Genomic DNA, 13,025 nt, shown 5'->3' with positions numbered 1-13,025 from the left:
GATGTAGGTCTACTCAATGACCCGTAGCCTTTCCCAGATGACTTTGGTACAACCTTGACTGGTCGCCAGCCAATCACTAGACACATATAGACAACCATTCACACTCTATTCAGTCTTCCAAGAACCTGACAAGCATCGTTTTTAATCATAAGAAATATAAAATAAGTCATTGCTTAAAAAATGTAGTCTTTAAATTTATTTACATTGAATGTGGGAGTCGCAACCTAAAACAATGTTGTCTACATTGCGCAATAAATATGCAAATGTCCTTTTTATTAAGACAAGAGGACAAAAACTTTACTTTAATGAAAAGCTAACTCATTTCCTTGCACGTAGTACGACTGCCTCCTAGTGGCGAAATACGAGACCCGGAAGTAAACGTTCTCTTGTTAAAAGGCAACGGCATACTTTTTTGCATTCAACACTTCCACTGCTAGTTTATTATGCTTAATGACATAAGCTGCGCTTTCGTGTCAAAACAATGGAACCGTCTCACAGCTGGGTAAGACATATTACTACATTAGTTAAGAATAAAAAAACGAGTGAGTTACCGTAGTAGCAAGTTAGCTCGGATGCTAGCGTCAGCTAAACAACAACAACACGCGACACAATCGAATTAACGACGCATGTTATATCCGTGATGTACTGACTGTTATAATACAGATGATATGCTGAAATGTAATTGTGAACTCTACTGTTTATATAAACGTAGCCATTTATCTCCTCAACAGATGCTGACAATAAAAAATAAAGGAGTGGTAAACGTCCAAAGAAAGCAGGTTTGAAGTCTTTGACGTCATGTTGGTGACGGCGTACCTTGCCATAATTGTCCTGCTTGCCCTGTGTGCTGGCCTGGAGCTGACAGCACGTCGTCTCAGCCCGCCTCAACCGACTCAGACGGCCGCAGCCAACCCAGCCTTCCGCCGCTTCCAGAGCATCTTCCTCCGGGCCTACCTCCTGGCCCTGTGGGCAGACTGGCTCCAGGGTCCTTACCTGTATAAGCTGTACCGCCACTACAGCTTTCTGGAGTCTCAAATCGCCATCATTTATGTGTGCGGCTTGGCCTCTTGTGTGCTTTTTGCTCCTTTTTCAGGCTGGCTCCCCCAAGTCCTGGGCCATAGACAGACTTGTCTACTCTTCTGTCTGTCTTACTCTGCTTGCTGTCTCACCAAGCTATCCCGAGACTATTTTGTTCTGATCCTCGGCCGCATCCTGGGCGGTCTGTCCACATCCCTGCTCTCCACCACATTTGAGGCCTGGTATGTGCACCGGCATGTTGACGTCCACGATTTCCCTAAGGAGTGGATTCCTAGCACCTTCAGCAAAGCTGCCACGTGGAATCATGGGCTCGCTGTGGGAGCTGGCCTGGTGGCGAACTTGCTCGCTGAGTGGCTCCACCTGGGCCCGGTGGCTCCCTTTCTTCTGGCTGTCCCCTGTTTGGGATGCTGTGCCTGGGTGGTGTTGACCGACTGGGGGAAGGAAGAAGCAGAAGAAGGACCCAAAGGTGACAAACAGACGCCACTCCTCGGAGATTTGACTCGTATGTCCGCAAAGGCCCGGTTCTCACGCAGCTGCCTTGATGGACTCCGATGTTTGCTGTCAGACAGGAGGGTCATGCTCTTGGGTGGCGTGCAGGCTCTATTTGAAAGTGTCCTCTACATATTTGTTTTCCTGTGGACCCCAGTACTGGACCCGCATGGACCTCCCTTAGGCATCGTATTTTCCTGTCTAATGGCCGCCTCAATGGTTGGCTCCTTAATGTACCGCCTGGCCACTTCCACGCACTACCACCTACAGCCCGGCCACGTCCTCTGCTTGGCTGTTTTGATGGCGTTTTTCTCGTTCTTCATGCTGACTTTTTCAACCACGCCAGGCCAGCCGAGACCTCACGAATCCTTTTTCGCCTTCCTCCTGCTGGAGCTGGCCTGTGGCCTCTACTTTCCTGCCGTCAGCTTCCTTCAGGCCAGGGTGATTCCAGAGGAGAAGCGAGCTGGAGTGCTGGCCTGGTTCCGCCTACCTCTGCTTCTGCTGGCCTGTATTGGGCTGCTGGCGCTCCATGGCGAGGTGTCGGGCACAGGCGGCGGGGAAGGGGGCGGCGGTACCAGACACATGTTTGGAGGCTGCGCTGTCATGATGCTGGCAGCGTTGATGGCTGTGGTCAGTTTGTTCACGCTGGGAAGAAATGACTCGGACCTCAGGCTGGAGGGAGCCAGAGGAGAAGGCGAAATGGACTGAAGGTCAACAAATAAATTATATGTCAAATGTAATTAGGTACTTTTTTTTTCTTTTTTACCTGAATGACAATGTCATATCTGACCGCAAACTCCTAATGCAAGATCTGAATCATTTTTATTTAATTAATTTACAAGGTATAGTATGTGTGTTGACATGAATCAGAATACAGAAATCTGTATGTAAGCATCAATATTTTCTTTTTGTTACATTTTCAAAGCATTTAAACAGCAACACTCAGTGAGCCGACCTACTTGACAGTTCTTTTTTTTTAAGGAAGACTTTTTGAAGTTTGTAAATGTTTTAATGATAGCAATATGAAATGGGTGTAATTGACAGCAAATTAAATGGTGTGCAACTAGTTCTGAGGTTTGAAAAACAAGTGCATTAATTTGATATGAGGTCTCAAAAGTCAAATATAAACATTGCAAAATGCAGTAAAGTATATAGCAAAACGGACTCGCATAATGTTGCATGATTTATGTAATGGTTATTAACACCAAAGGTTATCTTTAATGTGGGGTAGATTTACAATAAACACTTTTGATGGACCTTGATTATCATAATTAATGCACACTGAAATTGGTTGGTCGGTTAACACAATACAAAATAGTATTCAGTGCTCAACCTTAATGAATTAAAACGTGAATTTCTAGTAAAGCTGAATTTTAGAAAATTTAACAGGTGAGTTGCAATCCAAATTTTACGTGTTCTATAAATTAAGCTTCCCTGGTCAAATACTGCGTTTATATCACTGTTTTACTAAGCAAAAAACTGTTAAAATAAAAAACAACATGCTGAGGCCATTTGTCGTGAGAGGCAGTATAGATAATGCCATCCACATTTTATTTGTGCGTAATATTTGCTTCGTATTACCAGATTAAAATGCTATTCTCGGTTTAGAATAGTTGTGACGTCGCATAATACGTTTGACAGGTAGAACTTTCCATCGACACATGCACACAGATGTCTCCTACACAGACAGTCCATTTGTCTCATACGGGGAAGGGATTGGGTCCCACTTCCAGCATCGTGTATCCTGCAACTTCCCCTGGATGCTGCGAGAACATGCCTTCGTGGGTGAGGGAGGGGCAGAGCAGAGTTGCGCGCAGTGCACTGCAATAAAAGAGGCAGCGTTGTCCGCTCGTCCATCTGGCACTCCAGTCCAAGTGGCGTAGATCAACCGTAGCGTTCCGGCCAGAATCATGACGCAGGACAAGGTAGGAGCTCCATCGTTAGCCCAAGATTACGTAACACACGCGTCTTTTAATCTTCATCACACAGCGCCACATGGGAAATGTCGCTAATTCGAGCCTTATTTGATTAACGGTGGCATGTAATAATTGATGATTCATTTGATTGTTGTTCAGTGTATCGGAACAAGTCGTTCATTTAGGTTACCATTATAATACGTCATTATTAACTTAATTGCTCTCTAGCCTACCATGTGACCGTGGCCCGTGAACATCGCCACAACTTTAGGGACAATAGCTGTATCATTCTTAATTTTAATTTAAACATCGTGTTTATTATATAAACGCAATGCATCATACGGAGAACTCATTTCTAGTAGTTTGATTTAGCTAATTTACCTACGGCAATGAAGAACAGATCAGATCTCGATGTAACACATGTGGATAGATATGCTAACATATTGTGTCTACACAATTTATTCTATTTAGGATTTTTTCTAATTCTATTTAGAGTGGGACCAAATAGTACTGCGCCCCTCTGGTGCCAGGATATGATTTTTTTTGTTGATTTATTTTGTTTGGGGGGGGGGGGGGCTAATCTGTACCCACCGTTTACTAATCTGTTCCCATAGTTTAGTAATCTGTACCCATAGTTTAGCAATCTGTACCTGCAGTTTACTAATCTGACCACAGTTTAGCAATATGTACCCACAGTTTACTTATCTATTCCCACAGTTTACTAATTTGTGCCCACAGTTTAGTAATCTGTACCCACAGTTTAGTAATCTGTACCCACAGTTTAGCAATCTGTACCCACCGTTTACTAATCTGTTCCCACAGTTTAGTAATCTGTACCCATAGTTAAGCAATCTGTACCTGCACTTTACTAATCTGTGCCCACAGTTTAGCAATCTGTACCCACAGTTTACTTATCTATTCCCACAGTTTACTAATTTGTGCCCACAGTTTAGTCATTTGTACCCACAGTTTAGTAATCTGTAGCCACAGTCTACTCCTCTGTACCCACAGTTTACTTATCTATTCTCACAGTTTACTAATTTATGACCACAGTTTAGTAATCTGTGCCCAGAGTTTAGCAATCTGTGCCCACAGTTTAGTAATCTGTACCCACAATTTAGCAATCTGTAGCCACAGTTTACTAATCTATTCCCACAGTTTACTAATCTGTTCCCACCGTTTAGCACGTCAATAACAAACAAAGTTTAGCACGTCAATAACAAACAAAGAAGAACACTCAAACATATAGATACAAGTTTGATTTATTTGCGAAAACTATTGTTGACCAGTCGACTAGCAAAATACAGTAATTGTCTGTGGCAGCCTGGTGTACGGATTAGAGTCGGTGGTACTGAAGAAACGACAGGAAGCAGAACTGGTAGTTGCGGAAATTAAGATGCTAGTTAAAGATTTCTTGATGGGTGACCAGGAGGGATAGGATTAGAAATGTGCTCATCCATACATGCTCTGCAATTGGCTGGGAACCAGCCCAGGTTGTACCCCACCTCTCACCCGTCACCCGAATGAAGGCAGGAGCTAAAATCGATGGATGGTTGAGCCCATCATGTGGTTCAGACTGTGTTGGAAAATATACAGAAGATATTTTAAGACATGCCCGTCAAGTACTTGTACTTGTGTTATTGATTTCATTTCAAGCCTGTTAACTAAACATTTTGTTTTCAGACCACCCTCGCTAACAAGCAGCAGGCATCAGTGTCACCTGCTCCTCCCAGCTATGAGGAAGCCACTGCAGGTTGTTTGGAGCTGAATTTGCTCAGATACATTGGGATCTCTCTGAAACTGATAATTATAATCATGTTTTTTTTTTTTTTTTTTTTCTCTTATTTTGCAGATGTCCCAAAGATGCTGGCCAGTGAGTGCATTATGTATTGTCTTTGGTTATCTTTGAGTTTTGTCAGGGTGGGTGGCCAACATACAATACGACTCTCGAGACACATATAGTAAAGAATCTGTGTATTTTAGTCAAACGAAATGTAGATGCTAATGCTGATAAGGGAGGGTGTGAAGGAGGGCATACTAATAGTTAAGCACATTTTCATTATGGTTAGTTTGGATTTTCAAGATTTGCAAAATTTTGCAAATAGCTAAATTGCATTGCTGTGTCTAATATTGTGACTGCTACGAGAAGCCATTTGTTGGGTGGCTTTTTGTGATGGGGCGGCCTATATTTTTGTGGTCATCAGAGATTACATATAAATCGTTGTCCTCTTCATATAATGGATTACAGGCACCAGCGAGCTTTGCTACAATGATGGGGAGATGTTAACAGAGTTTACCTGGGATGATCGGAACATCCGGAGGGTCTTCATACGTAAGGTATCATGAGCTTTTATGTTTGGGGTTATTTAAGACAGTGATAGATGACTCTTTTGAAAAGCAGAATAATGTGTGTTCATTTGGTTGTAGGTGTACACCATCCTGTTGATCCAGCTCTTGGTAACTCTCGCTATTGTGTCTCTTTTCACTTTCTGGTGAGACGGCCTTTTTCTCTTACATTAAGTTCCAAAACACCATATTTCACACCCTTAATTTTTATTTTTTTTATTTTAGCAATCCCATTAAGGACTACATTCAAACAAACCCGGGGTGGTACTGGGCCTCTTAGTGAGTACAGCCAGCCGAGTTACATTCTTAGCTTCATCTAACATTAACTGCCATTGACGGCTGTAGACGTCAAATATTCATTTGAACTATTTCTAGTAGTTTAACATTTTTTCCACTTTTGTTAACAGGAGTATGAAAACCTAGAAACAATTGTTATTGTACATTTACAACAGATATAAACTGTGTGATTAATCGTGAGTTAACTATTGAAGTCATGCAGTTAATTACCATCCAAAAATTTAATCGCCTGACACTATTTAAAAAAAAAGAAGAAAAAAAAAGATTATTAAAAATTAGGTACGTCGGGCGATTCAATTTTTTAATCGTAATTAATCGCATGACTTCACTAGTTAACTCACTATTAATCACAAATTTTATATCACTATATCAAACAAAAAAAATCACTTTCGTTAACAATAAAAACCTATATTTTTTTTAATTATATATTTAGAACATATATAAAATTTGTGATTAATAGTGAGTTAACTAGTGAAGTCATGCGATTAATTACGATTAAAAAAAATAATCGCCTGACGTCCCTAATTTTTAATAATCTTTTCTTTTTTTAATCTTGTTCGGCGATTTAAATTTTTGATGGTAATTAACTGCATGACTTCAATAGTTAACTCACGATTAATCACAAATTTTATATCGGTTGTAAATGTACAATAACATTTTTTTTCTAGGTTTCCATACTCTTGTTAAAAAAAGTGGAAAAAATGTTAAACTATTAAAAATAATTCAAATGAATTTTTAACGTCTATAGCCGTCAATGGCAGTGAATGAGTATAACATTGTTTTTGTGTTACAGCGGGGTGTTCTTTGTTACATATTTGACTCTGTCTTGCTGCTCTGGACTGAGGTAAAGTGTCACATGAACAACAACACCGAAAACAAATCTTACATTCATCATGACGTCATAAACCCCATTCGCTCACTCCTACAGGAGACAGTTTCCATGGAACCTCATTCTGCTTGCCATCTTTGTAAGTACAAAACATTTTCCACATATTTCATTCTATAAGTAAACTGCTTGTCACCGCAATACAAAATGAAGTTTACATAATTGCAATGTAATAAAAATAAATAGTAAAGCATGTCAATGTACACTCCAGACACAGTGGTAACCGCCCATCTCATATTATTAACTATAGAACTGAAGTAAATAATATAACGTATAATAAATCTGACAATATCAAATCTTGAGATTACATGTGTAAAGGCAGACTTTTTGCTTTAACTCCTGTATCAGATCTCATTGAATTGTGTAAGTGTACCTATATTGTGTTCTAATGTTTTATGGCTGTTGCTGCTGTCGCGACAATGACATAAGACGTTTTGTCTTGTGTTCTGTTACAGACCCTCTCGCTCTCGTACATGACTGGGATGCTGTCCAGGTACAATTTGTTTGTAGATGGACGATTATTTCCCCCTTACATTATCATCGAAGAAAACCCTTTCCGACGCTGTGAAAGTACCCTTGAATGCACCATTTTGCTTGCCTAGCATTAGCAACTAGCAAGTGTGTAGGGTATGTTATTCAGGTTATTCTGTTGCCCCTTAGGCTGTTTAATGACACCCCCGTTGGAGGTAACGGTAAAACTAAACACATGACCATAAGAATTACATCTACTATATATTTAATTTGTATTTGTTTTTAAAACAGCTAAATGCTAAAAGCAAAAGAGAGGATCAAAGGCTAACAGGAAGTTAGCATCGACTTCGGGAGTGTTTTTCCTTCAATTAACGAACATTCACGCACAAATGCTGTGGGAACACATACCCACATGTAAGATAACACTACGCAAAGGCACAAATTCTTCCCAATGTGTTTTTTAAATAGAATTCAATCAGAGTCCAGTCCATGAACTTTCTTCTGTACTCACTTTAAGTGTGTACATCATGGATGCACGGCACCACACTGCCCCCAAGAGGCCAAAACGCACAGGAACAATCAGTATTTGTTCTAACTGTTTTTTCAGTTGCTATTATTTTTGTTTATTATATTCTTATTTCCCTTTCTTATTGTTTTATTTTGTCATTGTCCTTACAAGTTATATTTAAAGTTGATATTTCAATAATTCAAAGACTTTATTTTCTCAAAATTCAGGGATGCAAACATCTAAGGATATATTTTTAAATAATTGGCCATTTAATCGGTAATTGGTATTTTTTATGTTAAAAATCGGCATCGGCCTAAAAAAAATGCATATCGGTCGCCGGTCGGGCTCTAATGCACTTTGACTTGGCAACAACCATATTTTGCTGCTTGTTCAAAAAGCTTCTACAACACCAAGTCGGTGATCATGTGTCTGGGCATCACCGCCGCGGTCTGTCTCCTTGTCACGATCCTGAGTTTCCAAACTAAGGTGACATTTTGACCTTTGCTCCCTTTTGCTTTGCATTTGATACAACACATGACACAGCATAGAGTGAAAACATGCCCTCTCCATCCAGATTGACGTGACATCATACCAAGGCGTGCTTCTTATCTTCTGTATGGTCTTGTTCATCTCTGGGCTGGTGCTTGCTGTTGTCCTTCCCTTTCATTATGTAAGTCACATTCCTTTTATGGACAGTGCAGCATTACAAAAGCAGTAACTTCTTCATCCAATCAAATATTTTAAAGTCTTGAATAAACCACAATCCTAATGCGTAATTGATGTGATTTTAGGTACCCTGGTTGCATACCACCTATGCTGTTTTGGGAGCCATATTGTTCACCATGGTAAGTTTCCAGTGTCAGATCAAAGAGGAGATTATGTGATTACAGCCCGAATTTACTTGTATGTGTATTGTATTGCCTTTGCAGTTCTTGGCATTTGACACCCAACTCCTCATAGGCAACAAGCGGTACACGGTGAGCCCAGAAGACTACATCTTCGCCACTCTCAGCATATACCTAGACATCATCTACATCTTCTCTTTCTTACTCCAAATCTTTGGAACAAGACGGGAGTAAGACATCAACCTTAAGGGAGTATTAATAATAGTAAATATTGGTCGGTAGGTAGCAAAAGCTTTTTCTGTAAATGTGGTGACAAATCCTTGAGTTGTAACTCCAACATTTGTTATTGCCGGATATACATATTACTGTGAAACGTGTATAGTGGACTACTGTATGTACACATCTGTCAGCATGACGTTAGTATGTTATGCAGTGCTTCAATCAAATAACCAGAACATTCTGCATACTGTATTAACACACAAAATAGATCTAATTAACTCATTCACTCCCGTTCTTTTTCACTGAAGCAACCACCTTCGCTCCCAGCTGTTTTACTGGATTTTGACGGATTTGGCAAGGCCCGCAGAATTATGTCTGTTATGTTTCTATTGCTAGAAAAACATGGAACATACTAAAAGAAAGATTAGAGTCTCTCTTTTCATCAGTAAAAAAAAAAAAAAGCTTCTATCAGATAACATTTTGCAGCAATTAGCATTAGAACATAACTAAGTTTCATCGAAATTTACATTCCTGGTAAATGAGCTTTTTTCAACCTGGCTTTGGCTGATCTCTTATACTCTGCTGCCACCTGCTGGCCGTTATTTTTTATTTATTTATTTTATTTTTAACATAACTACCATTGCCATAAGCCACCTCTTCATGTAAAAGCCTTCTGTATGCTCTTGCATATGAAAAAGTAAAAAAATCCAACGTATAAATACGTTTTGGGGAATGAAGGACAAAGTATTAAAAAACATATTTACACGTTTTTGGGTTTGAATGAGTTAATGATGTGCAGCATTTGCAGTACACCATGCATGACAAAAATACCTTTGCGGATGTATATTGCCATTTTGTTATCAGATTAAGGTTATTGTAAAAGTTTTATTTTGATTTTGACTGATGGATTATGTTTGTTTCGTAAGAAACACCTACATTGTTAATGTGGATCAAATGTTGTTACATGATTACAATCATGTTAAAATGTAATTGAGCAATTTGTGTAGGCAATTTTACAACCTTTTTGCATTCTGATTTGTTGTTTGGGTAGCATGTTATTTGAGTGGTTAGCACATCTGCCTCACACTTCTGTTGCTAGTTTGAATCTGGGCTCCGGCTTCCCTGTGCGGAGGTTGCATGTTCACACTGCGCTTGTGTGTTGTTGTTTTTTCGGGTACTCCGGTTCCTTCCACATTCCAAAAACAGATCAGGTGTGTCCAAACTTTTTCATCGGAAGTTCACATACAGAAAAATGGAAGAATGTGAGGGCCGCTTTGAAATCCTTTGACATTAATAGAGATTTTGGTGTTGCCTGGGTGGGCAATCTCGGTCCTCGAGGGCCGGAGTCCTGCAGGTTTTGGAGGTTTCTCACTTCCAACCAGGGTTATTCTAGTTTGGGAATTTTTCATTTTAGTTAGTTTTTATTTCTTTTTGAGTTTTGGTTTTTAAATTTAGTTAGTTTTCAAGGTGGTTCTGTTAGTTTTTATTAGTTTTAGGTATTTTATAAATGCTTAGTTTTAGTTTCAGTATTAGTTTTAGCTTTTTAAATTTTATTTATGTGTATTACTTGTGCGTAATATTTAAAAAACACCATGGGAGCAACGTCATCTGAAGGTGCTTTTCTATTGGCTGCTGCTAGATGACGTCACTTTTGTGTAACTGACACACTTTCAAATATCCTTATTGCGGTTAATATACAAAATAAATCTACTTAAAATCACATTTAAAATCATCCCCAAAGGCTCATGCATTACATTTATTACCAAAGACTAAAACGAAGGACATTTTTGCTATAATTATAGTTATAGAGTTACATTCTCAGCTTCATCTAACATTAACTCATTCGCTGCCATTGACGACTATAGACGTCAAATATTCATTTGAACAATTTTTATTAGTTTAAATTTTTTTCCACTTTTGTTAACAAGAGTAGGAAAACCTAGAATTATTATTATTTTTGTACATTTACAAAAGATATAAAATGTGTGATTAATCGTGAGTTAACTATTGAAGTCATGCAGTTAATTGCCATCAAAAATTTTAATCGCCTGACACAATTTAAAAAAAAGAAAGAAAGAAAGAAAAGATTATTAAAAATTAGGGACATCAGGTGATTAAAATTTTTAATCGTAATTAATCGCATGACTTCGCTAGTTAACTCACTATTAATCACAAATTTTATATCACTATATCACACAAAAAAAAATTCACTTTCGTTAACAATAAAAAACTATTTTTTTATTGTACATTTAGAACATATATAAAATTTGTGATTAATAGTGAGTTAACTACTGAAGTCATGCGATTAATTACGATTAAAAATTTTAATCGCCTGACGTCCCTAATTTTTAATAATCTTTTCTTTTCTTTTTTTAAATCTTGTTAGGCGATTTAAATTTTTGATGGTAATTAACTGCATGACTTTAATAGTTAACTCACGATTAATCACAAATTTTATATCGGTTGTAAATGTACAATAACATTTAAAATCATCCCCAAAGGCTCATGCATTACATTTATTACCAAAGACTAAAACGAAGGACATTTTTGCTATAATTATTAGTTATAGTTAGTTTTGTAAATGTAGTTTCAGTTAGTTTTCGTTTTCTTAAAAGCATTTTTGTTTTTATTTTATTTAGTTAACGGAATTGTTTTTTTTAAGTTTTAGTTTTTTCGTTAGTTTTAGTTAACTAAAATAACTTTGCTTTCAACACAAGCTGATTCCAATCAACAGGATCGTTATCAGGCTTATGCAGAGCGTGCTAATGAGCTGATGTTGGAAAAGGACAACATGCAAGACCTGCAGGACTCCGGCCCTCAATGCCCACCTCTGATCTAGACTAAATCCACTCCTGCAGTGGACAGCGACCAAATCTCTACATTCGTAAAAAAACTGTTACTTGAGGATCATTAATGTTCATAAATCTGACCTTGACAGAGCAGAAAGTGGAAGAAACTATTTTTGCTTAAATTTTATTTTATTTTTTACTATATATCGCGGGCCGCAAATGGCCCCCAGGCCGTAGTTTGGTCATCCGGTTTCACTGGAGGTGTGATAAGCAGACACTTGTTTGTCTGTGTGTGATCAGGCGACCAATCCAAGTTGTACCCTGCCCGTTTGCCAAAATCAGCTGGGATTGACTCCAGCCCGCCTCCGACCTTAGTGAGGTTAATAAGGGTAAGCAGTAAAGCACTATAGAAAATGAATGGATGGATAGATTTGTTGTTATCTGATCACGAGATTCTTACAATAGTGCCATTGACAAAGGCCTGATCTTGAGGAGGGCTAATAGTATATATTTTAGCTTTATTTTCTATGACAGAACTATATACTGTATTTTAGAATGGCCTGTACAGTGAAAGAATATTTATTTTTGAAAGTCAAATGAAGTGGCCTTGGAATTCATGTTAAATGCACAATAAAGTGTGACCACTGCATTTCAATCTAGTACAACTGTTCATTATTAAAGGTTTAAAAGTGTACAGGGGTGGACTGACCTTTGGGACTTTCTTTTATTATTATTTTTTTTTTTTTGCGCCCCTAATCCTACGTGTTTTGCAATACACACAGACAGATTTTAAGAAAATATATGTACATCTTACTAATTTATAAATACAAGCCGAGACGCCGAGTTATCGCCTAATACAGGTTTACCTGTCAAAATGTAAACAAAGAAGCAAACTCGGAGCAATGTGATTTTTGGTGGGGGGGGGGGGTCAAAATATTTTTCCGTTCCGTCTTCAATTCCGCTTATCTGGGGTCGGGTCGCGGGGGCAGCAGCTTTAGCAGGGAAGCCCAGACTTCCCTCTCCCCAGCCACTTCAGCCAGCTCCTCCGACGGGACCCCAAGGCGTTCCCAGGTCAGCCGAGAGACGTTGTCTCTCCAGGGTGTCCTGGGTCGTCCCCGGGGCCTCCCGCTGGTAGGACATGCCCGGAACACCTCCCCAGGGAGGCGTCCAGGAGGCATCCGAACCAGATGCCTGAGCCACCTCAACTGGTTCCTCTCAACG

The 13,025-nt window shown here is 39.0% G+C and overlaps 2 protein-coding genes across 2 annotated transcripts; both read left to right on the top strand.

The window, feature by feature from the left end:
• Positions 1–347: 347 nt before the first annotated feature.
• slc61a1 (solute carrier family 61 member 1) lies at positions 348–3,034 on the top strand. The gene is made up of 2 exons (XM_077579399.1): positions 348–502; positions 732–3,034. The coding sequence occupies exon 2, from the start codon at positions 799–801 to the stop codon at positions 2,233–2,235; it is 1,437 nt and encodes a 478-aa protein (XP_077435525.1). The 5' UTR covers positions 348–502; positions 732–798; the 3' UTR covers positions 2,236–3,034.
• Positions 3,035–3,140: 106 nt separating this feature from the next.
• LOC144060166 (protein lifeguard 2-like) lies at positions 3,141–12,505 on the top strand. Its single transcript, XM_077579411.1, has 13 exons — positions 3,141–3,452; positions 5,127–5,196; positions 5,296–5,316; positions 5,692–5,780; positions 5,871–5,935; positions 6,015–6,068; positions 6,880–6,930; positions 7,015–7,054; positions 7,428–7,465; positions 8,350–8,437; positions 8,526–8,621; positions 8,743–8,796; positions 8,881–12,505. Exons 1-13 carry the CDS (start codon positions 3,438–3,440, stop codon positions 9,028–9,030), a joined length of 831 nt encoding a protein of 276 aa, XP_077435537.1. The 5' UTR covers positions 3,141–3,437; the 3' UTR covers positions 9,031–12,505.
• Positions 12,506–13,025: the final 520 nt, after the last annotated feature.

The sequence above is a fragment of the Vanacampus margaritifer genome, chromosome 1 (genome assembly GCF_051991255.1).
Source record: "Vanacampus margaritifer isolate UIUO_Vmar chromosome 1, RoL_Vmar_1.0, whole genome shotgun sequence".
NCBI lineage: Eukaryota > Metazoa > Chordata > Actinopteri > Syngnathiformes > Syngnathidae > Vanacampus > Vanacampus margaritifer.
The sequence above is the reverse complement of the archived record's forward strand: the minus strand, read 5'-3'. Positions and strand labels throughout refer to the sequence as shown.

Excerpts from the sequence above, each read along its gene's own strand:
- slc61a1 (XM_077579399.1), top strand. The coding sequence starts at position 799 with ATGTTGGTGACGGCGTACCTTGCCATAATTGTCCTGCTTGCCCTGTGT.
- LOC144060166 (XM_077579411.1), top strand. Across the intron at positions 7,466-8,349 it reads ATGACTGGGATGCTGTCCAG|CTTCTACAACACCAAGTCGG; the intron begins GTACAATTTGTT and ends TTGTTCAAAAAG. Across the intron at positions 8,797-8,880 it reads GAGCCATATTGTTCACCATG|TTCTTGGCATTTGACACCCA; the intron begins GTAAGTTTCCAG and ends TTGCCTTTGCAG.